The sequence below is a fragment of the Cebidichthys violaceus genome, unplaced genomic scaffold, assembly GCF_023349555.1.
Source record: "Cebidichthys violaceus isolate CVI_PGR_0920_01 unplaced genomic scaffold, fCebVio1.0.p SCAF_82, whole genome shotgun sequence".
In the NCBI taxonomy this organism is placed as follows: domain Eukaryota; kingdom Metazoa; phylum Chordata; class Actinopteri; order Perciformes; family Stichaeidae; genus Cebidichthys; species Cebidichthys violaceus.
The window spans coordinates 766,724-786,779 of record NW_027176967.1 but is presented as its reverse complement, the minus strand read 5'-3'; the positions used below and the strand labels follow the sequence as shown (position 1 = coordinate 786,779).

The following is a 20,056-nucleotide window of genomic DNA, read 5'->3' as shown; positions in this document are numbered from 1 at the left end:
TCCAATTTTGCAACCTAAGAAAAAAACAAACTTTTAAAAAGTAGAAATAACATAAATGTGGAGGCTGAATTTAGGAGTCTTACAGCCTAAAGGAAAGAAGCTGCTCTGATGTCTGGTGGTATCCCAGCTGATACTTCTGTATCTCTTGCCAGACAGCAGCCGGGTGGACAGGCTGTAGCTGAGGTGGGTAATGTCTTCATATCCTTTGGGCTCTTCGCTGGCACCTCTTAACACCAATCGGTAGATGGTACCAATGATGTTCTGGGAGCCGCTGTAGAGCCCCGTCATATTTTGTGCCGTGCACTTCCCATGCCAGTTTGTAATGTTTCATTCAGGACGCTTTCTATTGATCCTCTGTAAAAAGCTAACAAGAACTTGGCACTGGAGCTTTGCCGTCTTACGTTTCCTTAAGAAATACAGCCATTTCTGAGCTTTCTTCACAATGATGGAGATGTGTGATGACCATGTCATGTTGTTTGTGATGCTGATTCCCAGGAACTTAAAACTATTCACTTGCTCCACATCAGCTCCTTCGATGTAGACAGGGGTGCGTGTTCTCATGTTCCTCTCACTAAAGTCTAAAATTCATTAACATGTCCTACTCTCAACATTTGTCAAGAATGGTATCAATACAAAATATGCGATAAGATGTAGATAATATATGTAATGTATGGTGAACCTGCTTGGTATAGAAATGGATAAATTAAAATGAAACATTTTTCCAAACCATGTGGTGTTGTTTTCCAAGATCCTGATTCGTCCCACTCTGATGTGCTATGTACTGTCTCAATAACTGAATGTACTGTGCAGCCTGCCACGGAGGATCATTTGGAATTTTGTACGTGACGGTCCCATCCAACGTTTCCTTCTTCTGAGAACTGCTTTTTTTCTTCCCAATATAGTCAACAAAAACTGGTGCAATTAAACGGCTCTCAGCAACTTACTTACAATCATTGCATTTAATATTATGCTATTCAAATATTTACATAATTTTCTGCATGTGTACAAAAAAAAGAAAAGAAAATAGCTTAACTAAGAGTACAGCACATTTTATAGATCACGTGTTGGCCAAAACCCTCTGAAGACCGAAATAGCATGCCGCCATTTCATGAGAATAATTCAGACAAAAATACTTCTGTTGACAAATATAACCTCAACAAAAATGATAATGTATCAAATCATGGTGTTTTAAAAACAAAATCAAGAAAACTAAATGTTCAGAGATCAATAAACTTTCTTCACACAATCTTTCTCTTTGGAGTGACATTGTGTTTCGGGTGTAAGAACAATAGGCTGGCAATGGACAGAGCTCCAGGTATGTCAATAAACCTGAGTCCTGTTCACTTCCTTGTCCGTGTTATTTAGTGCTTTGTTTTATCAATGGGTGTTTTGTGTGCTCTGTGAAGGCCCAGTTGTTTATATTATGAAGATCTTTTATGATTCTCCAGAGAGAAAAGATAGTCTTTTTTTGCTATATCAGTCAGATTTTCACCCTATGCAGGCATCTTCATCCAGGCTGTTTGGTTTCAATGACTTGCAAACAGCGGGGCCTTGACAGTGGTTTTGATTTTTGCGCGGTGTTTAGTGGCTGAACTGGGTTCATACCCAGTGAGTTAAGAAAGGGTGGATTACTCATGTGCTGTGGGAGTAGGTGCCTTGTTTGAGCCAGTACTGCTGGAAAGATGCTCACAGGTGGCACCCGGGGGGAAGGGAAGAAGGGAGGCCTGGGAGGCCAGAAAAGCCTGGGTCCAAGGTGGGGCAAGTTAGGAGGAGGTGGGTATGGCAGCGATGAACAGTTTACTGGAGGGTACATCGGCATTACAGGTGTAGGAGATGGCTTTAAGAAAGTGTACGCTGAATTTTGAGGAAATGCTTGACATGCAGCCATGCTTTCCTTGGAGTAAGTTTCACATTCGTCACTCTCCTGTAAAGTGCTACTGGTGCTATTCTGGCCATATTCAACACCATCGTGCACCTGTACTTGGTGTACTTCGGTTCCATCACTCTGAGCACTATAGGAGTCTTTTTTCTTGTAATATTCCTGATTTAACGGGCTGAAACTAGATCTGCTGGATGATGATGATCTACTGCGTGGCCGTGGTGAAAACACTTGCCTGGTATCCCTTTCCCTGCTTCCTTTACGATGGCGGTCACTATCCTTCTTTCCATATAACCGCTCTTGGATCCGATTGGACATTTGGCCCAGTTCCTCGGATCCTAAATTCATGCCAATGGCCTGCAAAACATCCTGCATTTGCCTGTGCTTGTGCTCATCCTCGGGTGTCAGTGTTGTCTTTTCTTCTTCTGAGGGAGATCTGGATCTACTGTTGGAGCTTAAGTAGCTTTGCTCTCTGTCTCTCTTTTGCAGAGACTTCTCATCAGACAGAGACTGCCCCTTTGGGCTGAAGGACCTGTGACGAAGCTGTGAAGAAGCCCGTCTCTGAAATCCTACGCTCTCACTCCAGTGGCTGGTATTTTGGTTGCTTCCCTGTTGCCCTCTGGCATAACCGGGAGACCAGGGATGATCAGTGTTCATGAAAGAAGATGTAGAACTCGTTGGATCACCCACTTCCGTCGAGGTCTGAGTCACTATCTTGGTGAGTGTGGCGACATTCACGCCCTTGTTGAGCACATTGAGGAAACGCTGGAAACCCATGGTGGACTTCTGCTCAGGAACAGCAGGGCTTTGGTTGGTGACGTCACTCACAAAAGACTGTTGGGGGGGAAACACACAGAAGCAACCACAGTTTATGGAAACACTATCTGCATTATTTATTTAACAAATAAATGTGTAGAATATGGAATTACCACCTGTGAGAAACTAGCATTAAAATATACTTCAAAGTACCAACAGTAAAAGTACTCAATATTTGGAATGGGCCATTTCAGAATAACATGTATCATATTATTTAATAAATGTGTTCATCACTTTAAATCTTGCAGCTGGTAAAGGTGGATTTTATTTACTGTATTTAATGCTGGGTAGCTTATGAATTTGTAAAATATGTGTGTTGAATGCATTTCCTTCCTTGCAAAACAACCTATTTTATTCTTTGTACCCCAAGTGAAACCTGGTGCACATGTCACTGATGATAAAGGTAATAAACTCACCTGTCCACAAGATCCATTCAATGGAAACATTGCTATATTTTGAAGATGCTCCTCATGATCCGTAGAGGGGCTGTCGTTCCTCTCTCTAGGTTTGATATAATTCTGTTTGACATGGAAAAACATTTTATTAAACTACATTAAAAATAATCTTTCACAGTCCGTGTCACAGTGACACTGATACATTGTGACTAACCTTCTTGGAGCGATCTCGCGATCGTTTCCTCTCTTGTGAACCGTCTCGGCTCCTTTCACGACCCACTCTATCTTTGTAATATCCAGACGATTGTCTGTCATGTTGTTGCTTATAGGTGAACTCCTCATGCACATATTTGTGTCTGGAGTCTTGAGGTGTTTGCCTGTATTTGAAATCCTCTTCCTGTGGCAGCATTTGTTTAAAGTCCTTGGTCACGTGTGCACGTGAAAATCTGTCGGGTGACAGCCTGTTTGTATTATCCTCAGGCTCAAGCCTGTATCTGTTATCATCTCTATCGTCCTCTATAAACCTTTGCCTTTTCTTTTCAAAAGTACCCCAATCGGAGGAAGACACGCATCTCCTCGCTGAGCTCTTCCTGCTCAAGCTGTACAGCATCTTAGGCGAGTCACTGTACTCTCTATTTCTGCTTGTACTCTCTTTGCTACTCTGTCCATTTCCACTATATTTCTGATAGGAATCCTGTGGTACATCTCTGTGAGGTTCGTGCCTTTCTTCCCATCTGTGATCGTAGTCGTCCCATAGCCTTGAACTTCTGTCGCTGTATTGCCGACTGTGACTGTGCTCGGACCTGTTTGACTGCATGATCTCACAGCAACTCCAGCAGCGGAGTGGATGTCAAAGCCTGCAGCGAAAAAAAGACAATAAAATGAAAAATAGCTTTGAAATAATGAATTAAAGAGTTCAGAAAGATTAATATGCCAAACCTTGATTATAAATATTGAATAATCACATAGAGGACCAACAGTATACAACTGAATCACACTTAATGTAGGCTTAAGTGACACCATGGATGTGCACACCCTAACTTGTCACCACTTAGTCCAAAAACTCTCCGTCACGATTGCTCATAAAGGAATTCCTAAAAGTTATATAACATATTTAAGCACATATAACTATTGTGCGATTCATAGAGGGGACCAACAGTAAAAATGTATCTTCAAATGTGTCGAGATGTTGCAGGTAGAAACATTAACCGTTAACATCGTTAGCAGGTATCACAAGTCATGAACGTTAGCTAAAATGTGGGGAGATTTTTCACTCAAGATTAACTGTTACATTAACAACAATTGACTTCAACTACAGGCGTATAATAATAAGTACAATGATCCGCCGTCCAGTGTTGAAACATAAGCTTTTAATGGAGAAGTTAGCTTCAGATCTAACGTTAACATTAGCTTGGCTGGCTAGCTCTACTTGTTGTTTTTTTACATTACATTACATTACAGTCATTTAGCAGACGCTTTTATCCAAAGCGATAAACCGTTTTCTAGTAGGTCGACTACTACATAGTAGTATCTTGCTTGCGTTAGTTAGCTTTTGCTAGTATAAAATAGGGAAAAAAAATCACAATTTATTATCATCAAAAAGGGAATTATTTCCATCTAGAATCAACACATTTGCGCCCACCCTCTCGTCCTGGTGTAACTGTTACATGGAAGCTAAGGTGCAGGGAGCAGTTTTTGGTTAGCAATCATCAAAACAGCGTTGACTAACGTTAGCATCCTGGCGTTACATTACCTTTTCCGTTGGACGACTCCACTTTCTTTAAGGGGATGGACAGGTGAAAAAGCTGAAACTAGGCTCGGCAATATGACCAAGGCCTGACAACAACAAATAGTTTAGCATTTGGCTAACATTTGTCGCGAAGTTGGTGTACCTCGCTCACCACCAGGCCGTTTGGTTACCCCCTAGACAGTAACATATTTAAACTGCCGCCACCTCCTGGATGGAGTGTGAACAACCCAACATAATGCTTCGTCTTCTTCTTCCTTGGGTTCATCCATTAGCGACGGGTAAACTAGCTTAAAAACGCATTAGCGCCGCCTATTGGATTGGAGTGTCGAACAGTAGATAGGCTGAAAAACGACATACAGGGGAAATCCACCCCAAAAAATCCCCCTGCAAGGTAAATACAAAAACGCAAATTAGCCACTATGGCTGCTGTCATATAGCTCCAGGGTTTTCACTGCTTATGGTTTAAGAAAGGTGTTACATTTTACGATTTAAACAGAGCTGCACATTATTATAGAAATAATGTGTAACTGTCTTTCACATGTCACATTAGGAAAAACACAAGTGTAAATCATAAAATCAATAATGGCCGAATGACTTTTAGCATTAGTTTTAGGTTCAGGTGCATGTGAACTGTCTATCATATTGTCATGGCTTGAATAGGACACTTCAATACAAATTCTACATAAAGCAGTTGGACTAATTAAAAAAAATTATTAAAAAACTTTATATCACTTTGCAATTAATGTCAGTGAGGTAATAGTGACATAAATCCCCCAAATAATGCATACTCCAATTCTCTTTCGAGCAAGGCAGAGTAATGATACAAAATAAATAGGATGGAGACAGAAGTTGAATTGTTAATATCAATGCTGTGTATTGCTTGCAAAAGCGCTGTTTAAGTCTGGACATAGGGCTGAGACTGAGAGAAAATGTAAAGGAGACATACTCCAGTATTACCAATACCAACAGCCGCACATATACAGTGGCCAGGAAGCTCACAACACACACAGAACAGACTATGCACATTCTTTATTAGATCTTTTCCTACAGGTAGCCATCAAATGACAACCCATTAATTTGTAACAACAAACAAAATGTTAAACAAATGCCACGCTGCATTTGTGCAACTTCACACAGCTCTACATAGGCGCTTGTGTAGTCTACATCATTATACTCACTAATAAAGGGGCACTTTTGGCTCCTCGGGTGATACATTTGCTCCAATCAGAGCAGTTTAGACATTTAGTCTGTGTTAATGATGGATGTGTGTTGTGTGAGTGAGTCAGAGCCCAATCAGATGAGGAACACAGGGTTTTTAACAGACTCGGGGCCTTCTCCTGCAACTCTGCTAGCGTTAGGGATGTCCACCTGAGGGGGCTGTAAAAGACAACAGTTAAACACAGCACACAGGTTAAGCACTTAATGACCTTTGCTGGGAACACAGTCACATTTCCACACAGGGCTATTTCTATTTTTGCATGCAAAAATGGCAGAGCTGTTGGAGCAGCAGAAACATACTGAGACACCAGAAACTTCACAACTTCAAGTTCTCAAAAAGGCTTCAACCTTTTGATCTTACTGCCTTACTGCAGAAAGGTTAACTTTATTTAGTTTATTTTATGTGCTTTACTCCAAGAACATTGTCAAAAAATTGCTGGACAAAAACACAAAAGATAACTGTTACAATACTGCAGGATCATGGTCAGACCTGTCCCGGTTTCAGCAGTAAAGTTTTTTGTGATGACTCTCACTGGTCTCATACTCAGTTAGGAGATACAGACTTTCTATGATCTTAAAAATCATCATCCAATTGTGTTTGACTCAGATGTTATCTAGTGTGTTCTTAAGTTATGCAAGGACTCTCCATAAGTTAACACAACACATGGAAATTAACTCAATTTTGTACTGGTTTATGAACAGACCCAATGTATTCTTTAATCCATATTGCTACTGAAAGTCATTCTATTATCATAGTAATGGATATTTATCACTATATTACAGTAATAGTCTCTTCAGGGTTTGAGTTTCTCTGCTCCCAAGTTGCAGTCTAAAGTTTTCCCTTCACAACAGCAACACATTCATGCACGAGACAACACCACATACAGCTCCTGAAGCCGCCCACCTCCTCACTGGTAGAACTTTATTTCTGTGTCCACGGAATCAAAAAACAAGTCCCCCAGTTCTTCTCCTGATATCTCTCCACTAAGGATGGCTGAAACGTCGCTCAGACACTGCGACTCCAGTTCCCTCAGAATCTCAAAGACAGCTGAACCCTCGTCCTGACACACAGAGAGGAAAAGAGAGAGAGATGTCAAAACAACCATAAGACCTGGGTCAAATAGTATTTGCATATTGTATGTTTTAACATGCTTAAGTAATGGAGTCATTGATCTGAATCCTAAACTATGGACAAGTCTCTGTATTTAATATCACGTACATTTACGAGAATCCAGATCTCACTCTTAGCCTTTTGAAAGTCCTCAGTGAAATTCAAACAGGCGTCTGTGGTGGGAGATGCAGACTAAATGAAAGTAGTTGAGTACCAGCTATCACACACCTCCATTTACTCAACAGGCTAATCTGGGTGTCTACATACTCTTGTTGCTCACCAACACAGCAGGTAACAGTCGTGTTTCAATTCCATACTACATACTGATGATGTACAAAATGTATAGACTAACTGCCTGAGTATACTGTTCTGCAGTTAAATTTGCAAAAAAATCTATCCACTTAACTTGTACAAAATATAAAATTATGAAATCCATGCACCAAAATACATCAACCAAACTTTGAAATGCCACAGCCAATCAAACTTCACTAACTTTACAAAATTACAGACGTACTTAGAGGCAAGTGAGAAAAATAATCTGGTGGTCCATTTTCTAAATCTGATCTAAATAGACTTATCTCCTGTCTATGACTCAAGAACAAGTGAAAAAAGGTTACTTTTCTTTCATCTGGGTAAGCAGGTGAAAAATATTTGACAAGTGAAAAAAGTGTTGGTTGTTGTAATAATCACACTAATATAATGTGTTCGCAAGTTATGTAACATTACTGTCATATCTTTCTTTTGGATAGAAATGTACTTTAATCTGCACTGTACTTAAAGGAGCAGTGTGTAGCACTTAGAGAGATCTAATTGCATAAATGGAATATAACATTAATAAGTATGTTTTCTTTAGTGTATAATCATCTGAAAATAAAAATTGTTGATTGAGCCATTTTATCTTATCTACATACGAAGCCGCCCGTCATTTTTCTACAGTTGCCCAGTAGGGACAAACCAAACACTGACTCACGTCGCCCACTGTAGATCTCCTACACACTTGGCACACGGGAGAAGTTTCAGTTGGTGGCAATCTGCAACCTCACTGTTGGATGCCGCCAAATCCTAAACATGCACCTTTCATTTTTACACTTTTCAGTGTGAATGCCCAACATACTCAAAAAACATTGCTTTGAATCAGAATGTAGTATCGCCGGTTTAATGGAGATTGTCACTTTGTTTTGAAATACTAATACCTCCCGTAAGGTCGTGAGGTAGTCGTGATTGAAAACCTGCTCTTTGGTTTTGAATGTGTACTTGTAGTGTGTTCATGTTTAGTCTACACTCTGTGTCTTGTGTGCACTAACTGTGAGGTCCTGTTGTGTTTTGCTCTGCTCTGGGAGTGTCAGTGTGTCAGTGTGCGACTTGCCTGTAATTTATCACCAACAACTGACCAACTTCCACTCTTAATAAAATGTATTCTACTTTGGATGTATTCTTTAAATGAAAATGAGCTTCCAACTCTGCCAGGATCTGCACATCACAATCATTGACCTAGGTCTTCCATCAGTGCCCACCGGGTTGGTCTCCATGGTGCTGAGCGCCACCTGGTGGGCCTTGTACAGGTCATGTCTTCGGTCCACCTGGCTCTGAAAGCGAGGCTGCTTCCTGACAGGGTCGTCTGGGCCAAACTGTGGGGAGACCACCCCCAGCACAGGGGTAGAAAAGTCCGAGAAGATAAAAGGCTTGAATACAGACCTACGAGGGTAAGAGCAGGGACAGGAAAGAGAAAAAGACAGATATAGAAACTCCCATCGACCCAAAGTGGAGACAGAATGCAGGGAAAGCTACAGATAGGGAGGGAAAGAATATTAGCATTGAAACACCTTCTCAATGTCTGTGTTTAAAATAGAAATTACATTTCAATGAAAGGAAACTTAACGTGAATACCTTTTGCTTCAACTGATCAATCAGCATATAAGCCATTTTTATCAAGATGAGTTTTTTTTCTTAGTCTTTCACTGTCTTTTATGTACCTATTGCTGCTCATGCTAACAGCTTTGTTTCTGATGCCATAAAGTTAAAACATATTACTTCCATCTTTCCCCGGACAGAACCCACCACACACCTGGAATACACCCACGATGAAAAATGAGACAACATTTAGAATATATAACAATGTGGCAGGTGGCCCCAAGTGAAAAAAGGGACTTTTTTTCTAAATAGTGAAGTTTGCAGATATAGCGCTACCTCCAGGAAGAACACACTTTGCATGTGGTTCAGGCTGGTGGAGTGATGTGGGTGTCATGTTGGCGTGGAGGGAAGACAAGAGTGCAGGAACAAATTGGTAGGCTTAAGGCTGTTTTCTTTGTGCAGTGTTTAATCCTGTAGAATGTTTGATGTTAATTGTTTTCATGTATTTCAGACCCGCCTTCCCTGCTGGGTTGAAGGCGATTGGTAGTCGGTAGGAAAGTAGACCGACGTTTCAGGTATTCTTAAGTTCAGTCATGCAATATTTAACATCTAATCTGTATGTCATGTATTATTATGAAGCTTTTTTTAAGATTGTTAATATTTGTTTCTCTGCAGAGTATCAGTGGTCCATTAGCTGCTCTTGCTATGGGACTTTATTTGTTGTTTGCTTGTTGTTTTTTGGGAGGGTTCTTTTGAGTGAGCCAAATAGTGGGCAAAAATATATAGATTTTGCCATTGGGGCAAAATAGTTTTGTTTTCCTTATATTTGTTTGTTTGTTTGTTTTGTTTTCCTAAATTTACTCAGGTCGAATCCCAGTCAGGCAGTCAGGGCGTGTTTCAGGTTTGAAGTGATTGTTAATTGTTTGCAGTGAAAATAATCATGTCTGTAAACTTTGGAATGTGTTAACTCACTAAGTGTGAAAGACGTTTTGATTGCAATGTACACTGGCGTGCTATTTGAACTCAGTCCTTGCCATATTAGTGAAAGCTGGAAAGTCAACTGTGAGAAGGTTAAGGTGTGCGAATATAAACTGCAAAGCTGAACCTCTGTATTATAAACGTTCTACTCTTGTCATTTCTTATAATGAGTGGGTGTAACAATAGAAATTCCAACATTTAGAACACGTTTGTTCCCTTTTGTTGGGAGTGCCTGACAAGAAACAGCAATGTCTAAACAGCCACTGAGGCACCGTGAAACACATTTTGCAACATTTACAAGATATACATAACATTGGAACAAAGCTTTGAAAAAGATATTGTAGTTAGGTCAATCCGTTGCGTTGAGTTTATCATTATTTTTGGCCAGATGTACACAAAAAATAATGCATTATTCATATATTTTACCCTTTTGTTTCCCTGATTTCTGAGAATTTAAGAGCACACAGAACAGCGCACATGCAAATACAGTATGAATCAGTGCTAAAACCTTTCAACAAGAGTTCAATTTGCTACAGTTTGTGATACAGAGGTTTTCCTATGTTATAAAAGTGTTCCATAAGACACAACTTATTTAGAACAGCACATTTAAAAGCTGTCATGTGAAGGGATTACTTCAGTATTGTGTTTCCAGTAGGTGGCTATAAAGTGAGGCAGAATAGACTAATTATAATTTCATTCCAGAATATGTTGTGATATACATGGTTTATTATAGTCTTAACAGATGTTTCTAATCTAGTTAGTGACATACCGGGAGGGGTCTGGGGTGGCAGTGAAGAAGTGGATGCAGGGCATGCTGGTGTCTCTGGGCAGGACAGATACCATGCTGCCTGTGGTGCAGAAACCTCCAGAATCCATGCAGATACCACTGGGCTTGTCCCTCAGAATGGACATCATCACAGCTGCCGTCACAGAGCCTGACACCAGAGACAACGCAGGAGAGACACAGAAACTGTGACTAATCACTGCCGTTTATGCCTATCACTGAATGTTGCATGGACAATAATGTTGTAAGGGGGGTGTCCACAAACACTCTGGGAAATGTAGGACTTGACCACCCTCACCGTCATGTTGCTGGAGTAGCTCTGTGCCTCCCTTATAGCGCTGTTTTGCCAGCTCCATCCTGGCAGGCGGGTTCTCAGGGCTGAACACCCGAGTGAAGTTGAACTCCCCCTCACCGTCCCACCAGCCCTGAGCCTGGGCCACGCCCCGCAGCTCTGGGTGCTCTGCGGTGACCTCAGTACCGATGGTTAGCTGGTTGGAGATGTTCTTCACACCCTCTGAGAAGAAAGAGTGGCTGTTAGCATGTAAACATGCAAGTCTTCTGCTTGACCATCTGAGCACTCCATGCATAATTTTTGTCTGGTTTAGCCTTGTTCTGAAAATGCTTTTAGCCATGCTAGTGGTGCGACTGTAGGAATGGCAGAGGCGGTCTACTGGTCGCTCCACAACTGAGGTCTGGACTGAAAAATCTCAACTACTGGATGCGTTGTCATGACTGATTTTGGTGATCCATGACTCCAGAAAATCTTTAATTTGTCTTTGGTTTATTGCCACAGCCAGATCAGTAATTTCGTAATAGAGATGGGCACAGTAGTTTTTTTGCAAACGTTACTCAAACAAGACTAAATAGTACATTTAGTTTAACCATTTTAAGCCCTGGATTAATACATATTTGAGGCTCCTGTGACTCAGGACTTATTTAGATGAGATCAGTCAGTGTTTCAGCTGTTGGTTGTACAATATACTGTGTACTCTGTATACTGAGTGCTTCGTAGCTGCATATTGTAAATCACATTTATATATTGTAACTTGTTTCTTGTTGCTTTTGTCTACTGCACAAGTGTGTATTGTGTTTTATGTCCGTTGCTATTCCTGAGGATTCACTCAGTGAAGGGCTAAAAGATGTCATGTGCTGTAAAATTTTGCATGCTACAGCATCCAATCAAGTTGCAGGAGAGAACGTTACGTTACTGAGCGGCAGTTGGTAAAAATAATTCCAAAACGTGTGTGTCAAAGATTACAGACGGAGACGCAAATGGCATTACATTTGGTTGTAGAGCACATTATGACTTCTTTAGGACTCAAAACTTAAAGTTTAGGACTTAACTTGGTATTTTGGGGAAAGACTTGAAACATACTTGTGACTTGCAAAACAATAACTTGGCCCCACCTCTGCTATACATGTACCCTTCACTCTGCACCCTAGATGTTTAACCCTCCATGCTTACTTGTGACCTTCTGCGCCACCCACAGCCTTCCAGCAGTTTCCAGGACCCAGGCCTCATTGCGGTCCACCAAGAGGAAGGTGTTGTGGTAGCTGAAGGGCACAGGGTCTTCCTTGCACTGCCCCCCCTGGCCATGCTGCTCCAGGAGGCTGGTGATCACTGTCAGCGCCGACCAGGCACTGTCCCCACGCTCCAACCCAAGTCTGATGATCACAAATCATGCAGGATTACTTCAAAGAATAAGGTCTTTCTCTACGGGGCATTAGTTATGAGGTTAGAAATGTTATTCTTTAATTTTCAAGCATTTATCTACCTAGCATGTGTCTTTTTAACTAACAGTGAAGACCAGTTAAGCTGGCGCACCAAAGAATGGCAGCAGATATCTTGAATACAGTTTAAACAAATGTTTTATTGAGGGTGCCTGTTCTCTACGTTACACTCTTCTCTTGCTGTTCTTCTTCTGAGAAACTTTACTAATGTCCAAACTAGAAAACAATACCAAAATAACCATGCGGTCAAATTCACCAACGGGTTAGCTTGTTGGGCTAATGCTAATAACGGCCCTATCAACAGTTTTCTACCAAACAATGACTTACAATCTATTACTAGCCTTAGCTAACAAGCGTAACAGTTTCCCTAAACAATGTGTGCCTTTAAAATCGAAATCTCACCTTGAATACAGTTTAAACACGTTTTATTGAGGGTGCCTGTTCTTTACGTTACAGAAATCTCTACTCTACGTTCTTCTTCTGAGAAACTTTACAAGAAAGCGTGAATACCATGCGCAGACAAGCCCCCTAGTGGTGAAATGGCGACACCTGCTGGCCGTTTTAACTATAACACACATTACAATATACAATTAATTAGTCAAAAATCCATTTATCTCACACTTACACACTCCTCTACCATGTATTTTAGAGGCAATGATGATGCTATTTTTTATATACAGAGATGAGTAGATAAGCGATACTGTGCTTTGCTTCAACAGTATTTACTACACCTGTCATAACATGCTCACGACAATCTACACACCCTTCCGATCAAAGCCTAAAAGGATTAAGTTAATATTTCTATTGAACATACAAAATCCAAACTGTATTTAATTAGGATGCGGTCAATAGTTGCTTCCAGTCAGCTCTGAAAATTTTTTTATTGCTGAGATTGGGAAAGCGTATTTTGTATCCAAAATGATTTGTTTTTAAGCAAAGGTTTCCTGTGCTCACCTGACAAGGTCCATGCCCAGCAGAGCCTCTCCGGGGACGACGGGCTCTCGGGTCCAGATAGCCTCATTCCCAATGCAGACTCCCTGGTCATTGGCTCCCATTTCAGCACCCCACATCCAGGCAGGTTTGCTGAGGACAACGGCGCAGGTCTGCTCCACTTGAGGGATCTGGATGTATGTGCACTGCAGACAAAAAAAGAAACGGAGACTAAGAAAAAAAGAAAGCCGTTGTTTAAATTAAGGTCCAAGGACCTTTGAGTTTCACATCAGTAAAACTCAAAGGTCAAAATTACTTTCTATTGCTGTACGTAAATTAATCTTATCAGCTCCTGCTTCACACATCACTATGCAGCAATACCATCAGATATATGGCCTTTCTACGATATGTTAAAGCATCCATTAGTCCCATTTAGAATGAAAAGTACAAATGTTCCAGATTGTATTTTAAGAACAGATATTGGTGAATTGGTGCAGAATATAAACATTTGCATCACAACTGGATTGCAAATTGAAACCATTCCCCTGATTAGATGAACTTTTAAGTTACTAGATGATGTTAATTGTCTGTTTTAATTTAGTATTATTATTTAAGTTTACCCTTTACCATTAAGTTTAGCTAATAAAATAACCTTTACCTCCACTGTATTTAGGCTGAGGCAGAAATCTCAGAGACAGATATGTCCAAACCTGGACAATTAAAACCCAAACTGCAGGACTAAATACCATTATATCAACTCTGAAATTATTAGTACCAGTGCATTCCAAGATGAAAGTCTTGGGGGTTTTCCTTCTTTTTTTTTTACTCAACAGAAAAGCCAAAAGAGCTGTTGAAGAAAAACCAGAAGCCAATTAACACATCTGGACAGAACGTGTTCCTATATATCATTGCACCAACATCGGTACCAAGTCTGATCTGATAGTGTATCAGTCAGTATTTCTTACACTAACACTGAGAGGTGAAAAGGTGAAAGCATTTAATCAGTGGGTTAAAACGTTCAGTTCCTTTACCGTAAACATTAACAGGAATGAATGTTTCTCCATCAAGTCTCCTGTATAATATTCTACCATGTTCAGACAGGGTTATTGTGAATAGCAATGTAATATGAGCAAATATATGATTTGAATCTTTAATTTTCAATTATTTTCTGCAATACACCAGACTGTGGACATATGCAGTATATCTGTAAACTTCTTTCAATGATTCATGAGGCCCGTTGTCAGTCATTTGCACCAGCATCAGATGTGGTGTGAGACTGCAGGAGTCCAGGACTGCTTTACCTCCAGCATGAAGCCTGGAGGGTGAGATTCTGCAGGGTAGTGGACCACCTCTTGCACCTCATCCCGGGGACGGTCTGCGTTCTTCCCAAAAATAACATGGTCATCGCGAGAGCCAGGAGGCAAAGAAACAAAACAATCACACGACATGGGAACCTCTGCCATCCTGCAATAAAGAAACAACACACACAAAAAAACGTTAGAAGTCTGGATGGCTCTTGGGAAAGAGTTTAAAGTGGTGACATGTAAAATACGCACCGATTCAGCCAAGTAACTGTTGACACAATCGGACTTCGAACTAATCATACGAGTCTGACAGCGCGTTTAACATTCAACCCAAGTGAGACTACACCCTTTTGACCATAATGTGCATGTGTGGAGTCGAGAGGAAAATTCTCTCTCCATTCCCCACCCAGCTTTTATCAGAAAGTCAGATTCCGCCGGTGCACTGCCCGTCCCTTTCACACAGGGATTAGGAGGCAGTCTTGTGCACAGCACTTTATTGACTGTAATCTTCACAAATCCGACCGCCACGTTGGTCTATTGTAGCTCTCGTCGCGCATTTGCGACAATTAATCGCATACAATCTGGAAATAATGTCGCCAAAAAGTGCGCCGATCGCAGATGAAGCCCATAGGATAGCAGCTCGGTTTGTGATCAGTGTTTAATACAGATAAGGCCTGAATGAGCAAAGTGCCCACACCGACCGTCACTGCCCGTCTCTCTCCGGAGAAACGACGCGCATGTCGCTTCGTGTCATTTCGCCTTTTTTTATGGGGGTTTAGTACAACCGTAAAGTTCTGGGCTAATAGTCTGTGAACTAGAGCGAGTCTGCGAATGCTGCTATAGAATTTGTTTACCTTTCTTATTCAATGGTGAGAGCGGGCGGCCGGCTGTGAGAAGGCAGGTTGTGAATACCGAGTCACGTGACCGAGCTATACAAAGGTATGTACTTAAAGGTCTCGTCTCGTCTGGCCACAAGCACAGCTCACCGTCTCACACAGGAGTCCAGTCCACACCTGTGAACGGCTCCCTGACTCGTGATGTCGTTCTTCATCGGGAGTCTGCCTCCCCTTCGCCTAGTTTGTCAGGGAAGCAAACCCCCAGCCAATACTATTCACTCCAGTTCATGGGGAACCCTCCATGATGCAAGTTTCTATAACCCAGTGTCACTACCAAGAAGTTTTCCCGCTTCAGTTTTAGCCTTTCACCACATTCATTGTATATGAAAATGAAATAGTAAGAAGAAAAATATAGCAAAAATATTGTTCCATATAATCATAGCATGAGTTCATGTATGTGTGACTCAAAAGGATGAGCTGAACAAAAGTCTTACCTAGCATTCACATTTTCACAAGAAACACCACTGGAGCTGAAGTTCAGTTTACTAGTAACATAGTTGCATTATGTGATCCAGTGTTTCCGGAGCCGGAGCTTGTCCGATACTCTAGACTAAAAGTCAAGATTTTGTCCATTCTCCTTAAAATCTGTCTCCTGAGAATAAAGAGGATGTACAATACTAAATCACTGACACGGCCCTTTAAAGGACCTGTATGTTGGATTTAGTGGCATCTGGCGATAAGGTTGCAGATTGTATTTGTATTATATTAATCTATGTAACTTTTACCCATCTCTGTTTGCTTACTGTAACATTTTGAGTCTACTCACCTAATTCACTTATATTTTTGTTATTGTAAGTATTAGTAGATTATAATCCTTTACTCCGATTAAATAAAAAGCTAACTAAAAAGACAAAGCACGTGGTCTGTAAAGACAGGACTTTACATAACCTGGCAACCAAAAAGTTGTTCATATTAATGGCTTTTAAGTGATCAACAAAGTATTAGTAAAACATGTTCACCAATGTAGTGGAGTGGAAGTAAAATGTCATAAAATAGAAATACTCAAGTAAAGTACCTCAAAAACTGGTGTAGGCAGGTGCTGGACCAAAAGAAGAAAGCAATGAAAATGTAAATAAAGGTCCTTACACTGTTGCTGCCTTAAGTGCAATATATTATCCACAAGTGATGTTTCAAGCTTATGCTCTTCTTCAGAAATTCTGCCTTTCTTTTCCTCATATCAGCCAAAGAGCGTCATAGCAACAGCCTTGACAACGACATATTGAGTAACACACATACAGACAAATCAGTGTTGAATTCAGAAGTGTGGTCCATTACTTATAAATGAGTGGGACAGAACAAGATAAACATTTATGTAAAACAATGAGTATATTATTACTATTTTAATTTTGGTGAAAACTGTGACAATCCTGGACAAACCGTGATGTCTGGTCACCGTAAACTAGATAGTACAGTAAATATAGTGGAGTATTTAGCTGCTAAAGCGCTACCATTTCACTCAGGAGTTGGTGGAGACCAAAACAGAGCTAAAAAGCCGGTGGATAGATATTGGACAGGTGACAGAAACACAACACAAGGCTATTGTTGCTTTTCTGGATGTGTAAATAGGCAACTGTTTGCTTACAAGTTTGTCATATCAACTGTATTGATCTCTTACTGTAAGAGATTATATATCAATTTTGTGTTTACAGCTTGTTGAGCTGCCCCCAAGTAGCCAACAATTGCTTAATAATCTTTGCGTTAACTGTTCCTAACCGCTAGTTAAAGCTAGCTGCTGATGTGTCTGCTGAAAATGACATCCATAGAATAGATGTGTCACTCAGTACTAATTGGTTAGGGCAAAACTTCTTCCCAAACTGAAATAAGCCAACACAAGATGTCTAACTGAATTATGAAGTGAAAGCAAATTCATGATGATTTGGCTAACTTTGTAATGTTGTGCACTGGTCAAATAAATAATATGTATTGTGGTAATTTGGGTCACAGTTCAAAGCGACGGCTGTTGTTCACAACAATTCCGTCGATTGAACAGTAAACAGACAACATGGAGTCAAACTAATAACTTCCACTGTGCTAACAAGAGATGAGACAATAGAGAATGTCAACGATGTGGTGGCTGTAAGTAATAACTCTAATTACCTAAACCTGCCCGACTGCATTGCAGTGACTTACAGCATTATATGTCAACGTCCAAATTAGACTGTCGTGTCAGTAGCTATTGCTCATCAATATGCATGTCAGTAGGCCCCATTCTTAAAACTGACTCATGGCGTGTCTCTTGGTGATGCAATCAGTTTTATGGCAGTAGAGTAATAACAGCTCACACGCACACCTGAGCGCATAGGGAACAAGGAGCGCCATCCAATCTGCTCCGAAATGTTTGAGTAATGTTTGTGTTTTGAGATCGAGCACCTGGACCTTACTGGCATTCAGTTATGGACAGATTTGTAGGAGGTGTTGAGCTATTTTTTTAAGCAGCTTGGTGGTGAGTGGCGCTCACTCACGGCTCACTAGGAATGCTGAAGGCAACAGGACTAAATACTTGAGAGATTTCTGTAAAGACAACCTGTTACCTGAACGGCACTCGGCTTCTTCCACACCCTCTCCGGCCTTTCATCTCCTAGAGCATGCTGACAAGCACCGCACATCCTGTCTGCCCTTGCACACAAACAGTAAAAACACCATGAGAAGTAAACACCCACCTGAGCCAAAGGCAGACACACCCAAACGAGACCTCGCACACATATACAGTACACACAAACACACACACACACACACACACACACACAAACAAGCAGAGACACAGTGAAACTATAACAGACTAGTGGAGGAAAAAAAACTTGTAAATACACCAATAAATCAAATCACGTTGTCAACAAACAGTGGTGTTGAGTGATGAACTGATGAAAATGGATTTAAAACACAGATTCCTGGCCTTACAGTTCTGTAAAAACGTATATTTTTAACTTCAGTTCGAGTGTGGAGAAGTGGCAGCACCATTAGCAAAAAACTTCTAGACAACAAATCCAGATAATGCATAAAATTAAGGCTGTCTGTGTTTGTCCTTCTTTAAGTGGCTGTTTTCAGTTGCGTGAACAAGAGATCCTGCCTTGATGAACTCACATATCAACACACACACACACACACACACACACTGTGCTAACCCAAAGACCTCTCCTAGAGCCACGCAGGCATTGTGGCCCAGTTTGTAAGCCCTGCCATGTGAAGTGGAGGGCCGGCTGGAGGTAGATGAGGGGTGTTATGAGACGGAAACAGCTGGTGAGAAGCCCAGAGGATATTAATCTGAGGGGGGAGACAGGATGGCAGGAGAGGCCGTCTAATAAAGCATGGTATTACTGCTGCAAAGGTGTGTGTGTGTGTGTGTGTGTGTGTGTGTGTGTGTGTGTGTGTGTGTGTGTGTGTGTGTTTGTGTGTGTGTGTGTGTGTGTGTGTGTAAGTGTCTGTCTGTCTGTCTTCCTGGAGGATTACTGGTATGTAGTGAGTCTGTGTCCATCTGGTTACCACCAACTTTAAGCTGTGAATTTAAAAAGAACATTCTGGTTCGAGTTCTCTGTTTATAGCTGGTAGGAAATCTGTGATCATCTCCAGTTCATCCGATAAATCCAGCAAGGCACATTTAAAGTTTAACAACCCTTTACCCACACAAAAAAGTTTTTTTGAAAATTAGATAAAATAAAGCATCCAAATTTTCTCTGAGCAATTAAAGTTCCGGTTAAAAGGCAGAAGTAGAAGATGGGAGGGGAAGCTGGGCGGCATCAGTCGCACAGACAGTAATGACGGCGCCACTGCTGTTTAACAATCAAAGATCGGAGGCGGGGGCTCGCAAGGAAGTCTCTCCTCGAAAAATACAGGTGTTTGGTACAATCAAAGCGCAGCTTGCAGAAATGACTGGGTTTGAAGTTGAAAGGGGAGGCAGGAGGAGAGGGGGGGCCGTCGTGGTGAGTGAGTGAGTGAGTGAGTGAGTGAGTGAGTGCCTGTATGAGAAAAAAAGTAACTCAGTCAGAAGACAACTGTGGGCTGGTCTCTCCTCCGGGATTTTGAATAATTAACAAGGATAAGGAAATTGACTACTAGGTGCTCACTGTTTACTTTGTTTGGATTTTTTTCTGCCTCTGGAAGGGAAGTGAGGCTTTAGCCGGCCTAGCTCTCTGGAGGCTGGTGTGTTGGCAGGTGGATTTGTCTGGGACAGCGGTGTGGTTCCCGTGGGACTAGAAACAAGTCAAACCAGCCAAAGGCCAGTGAATCAGAACCAACTTTATATGGTGGGAATCTTGTATACAAAACACCTGTCTTTTAAAGAAAGACCCAAGTTGTACACACAGAAATACAATCACACACAAACTGTGACGATGTCCTGACTAATTACTGTAATTAAAAGTACAAGATACAATGGTACTATATGTTTAGGGTGTGTAGGATTTGGGAAATTTTTTT

The 20,056-nt window shown here is 41.1% G+C and overlaps 2 protein-coding genes across 9 annotated transcripts; both read right to left on the bottom strand.

Annotated features, from left to right (window-relative positions):
- Positions 1-944: 944 nt before the first annotated feature.
- Positions 945-5,006, bottom strand: LOC137866405 (micronuclear linker histone polyprotein-like). Its single transcript, XM_068702293.1, has 4 exons — positions 4,844-5,006; positions 3,305-3,947; positions 3,112-3,213; positions 945-2,713 (listed from the first exon to the last, which is right to left on the bottom strand). Exons 2-4 carry the CDS (start codon positions 3,905-3,907, stop codon positions 1,508-1,510), a joined length of 1,911 nt encoding a protein of 636 aa, XP_068558394.1. The 5' UTR covers positions 3,908-3,947; positions 4,844-5,006; the 3' UTR covers positions 945-1,507.
- Positions 5,007-5,854: 848 nt separating this feature from the next.
- scrn2 (secernin 2) lies at positions 5,855-18,256 on the bottom strand. Of its 8 annotated transcripts, none has more exons than XM_068702188.1 (10): positions 18,175-18,254; positions 14,745-14,907; positions 13,468-13,649; positions 12,248-12,447; positions 11,081-11,296; positions 10,768-10,933; positions 8,661-8,797; positions 7,278-7,342; positions 6,963-7,119; positions 5,855-6,217 (listed from the first exon to the last, which is right to left on the bottom strand). In XM_068702188.1, the coding sequence occupies exons 1-9, from the start codon at positions 18,216-18,218 to the stop codon at positions 6,967-6,969; spliced, it is 1,326 nt and encodes a 441-aa protein (XP_068558289.1). In that variant the 5' UTR covers positions 18,219-18,254; the 3' UTR covers positions 5,855-6,217; positions 6,963-6,966. The 8 variants fall into 8 exon arrangements, with proteins under 8 accessions (XP_068558289.1, XP_068558291.1, XP_068558292.1 ...); XM_068702190.1 differs by lacking the exon at positions 18,175-18,254 and adding an exon at positions 15,602-15,710; XM_068702191.1 differs by lacking the exon at positions 18,175-18,254 and adding an exon at positions 15,000-15,327.
- Positions 18,257-20,056: the final 1,800 nt, after the last annotated feature.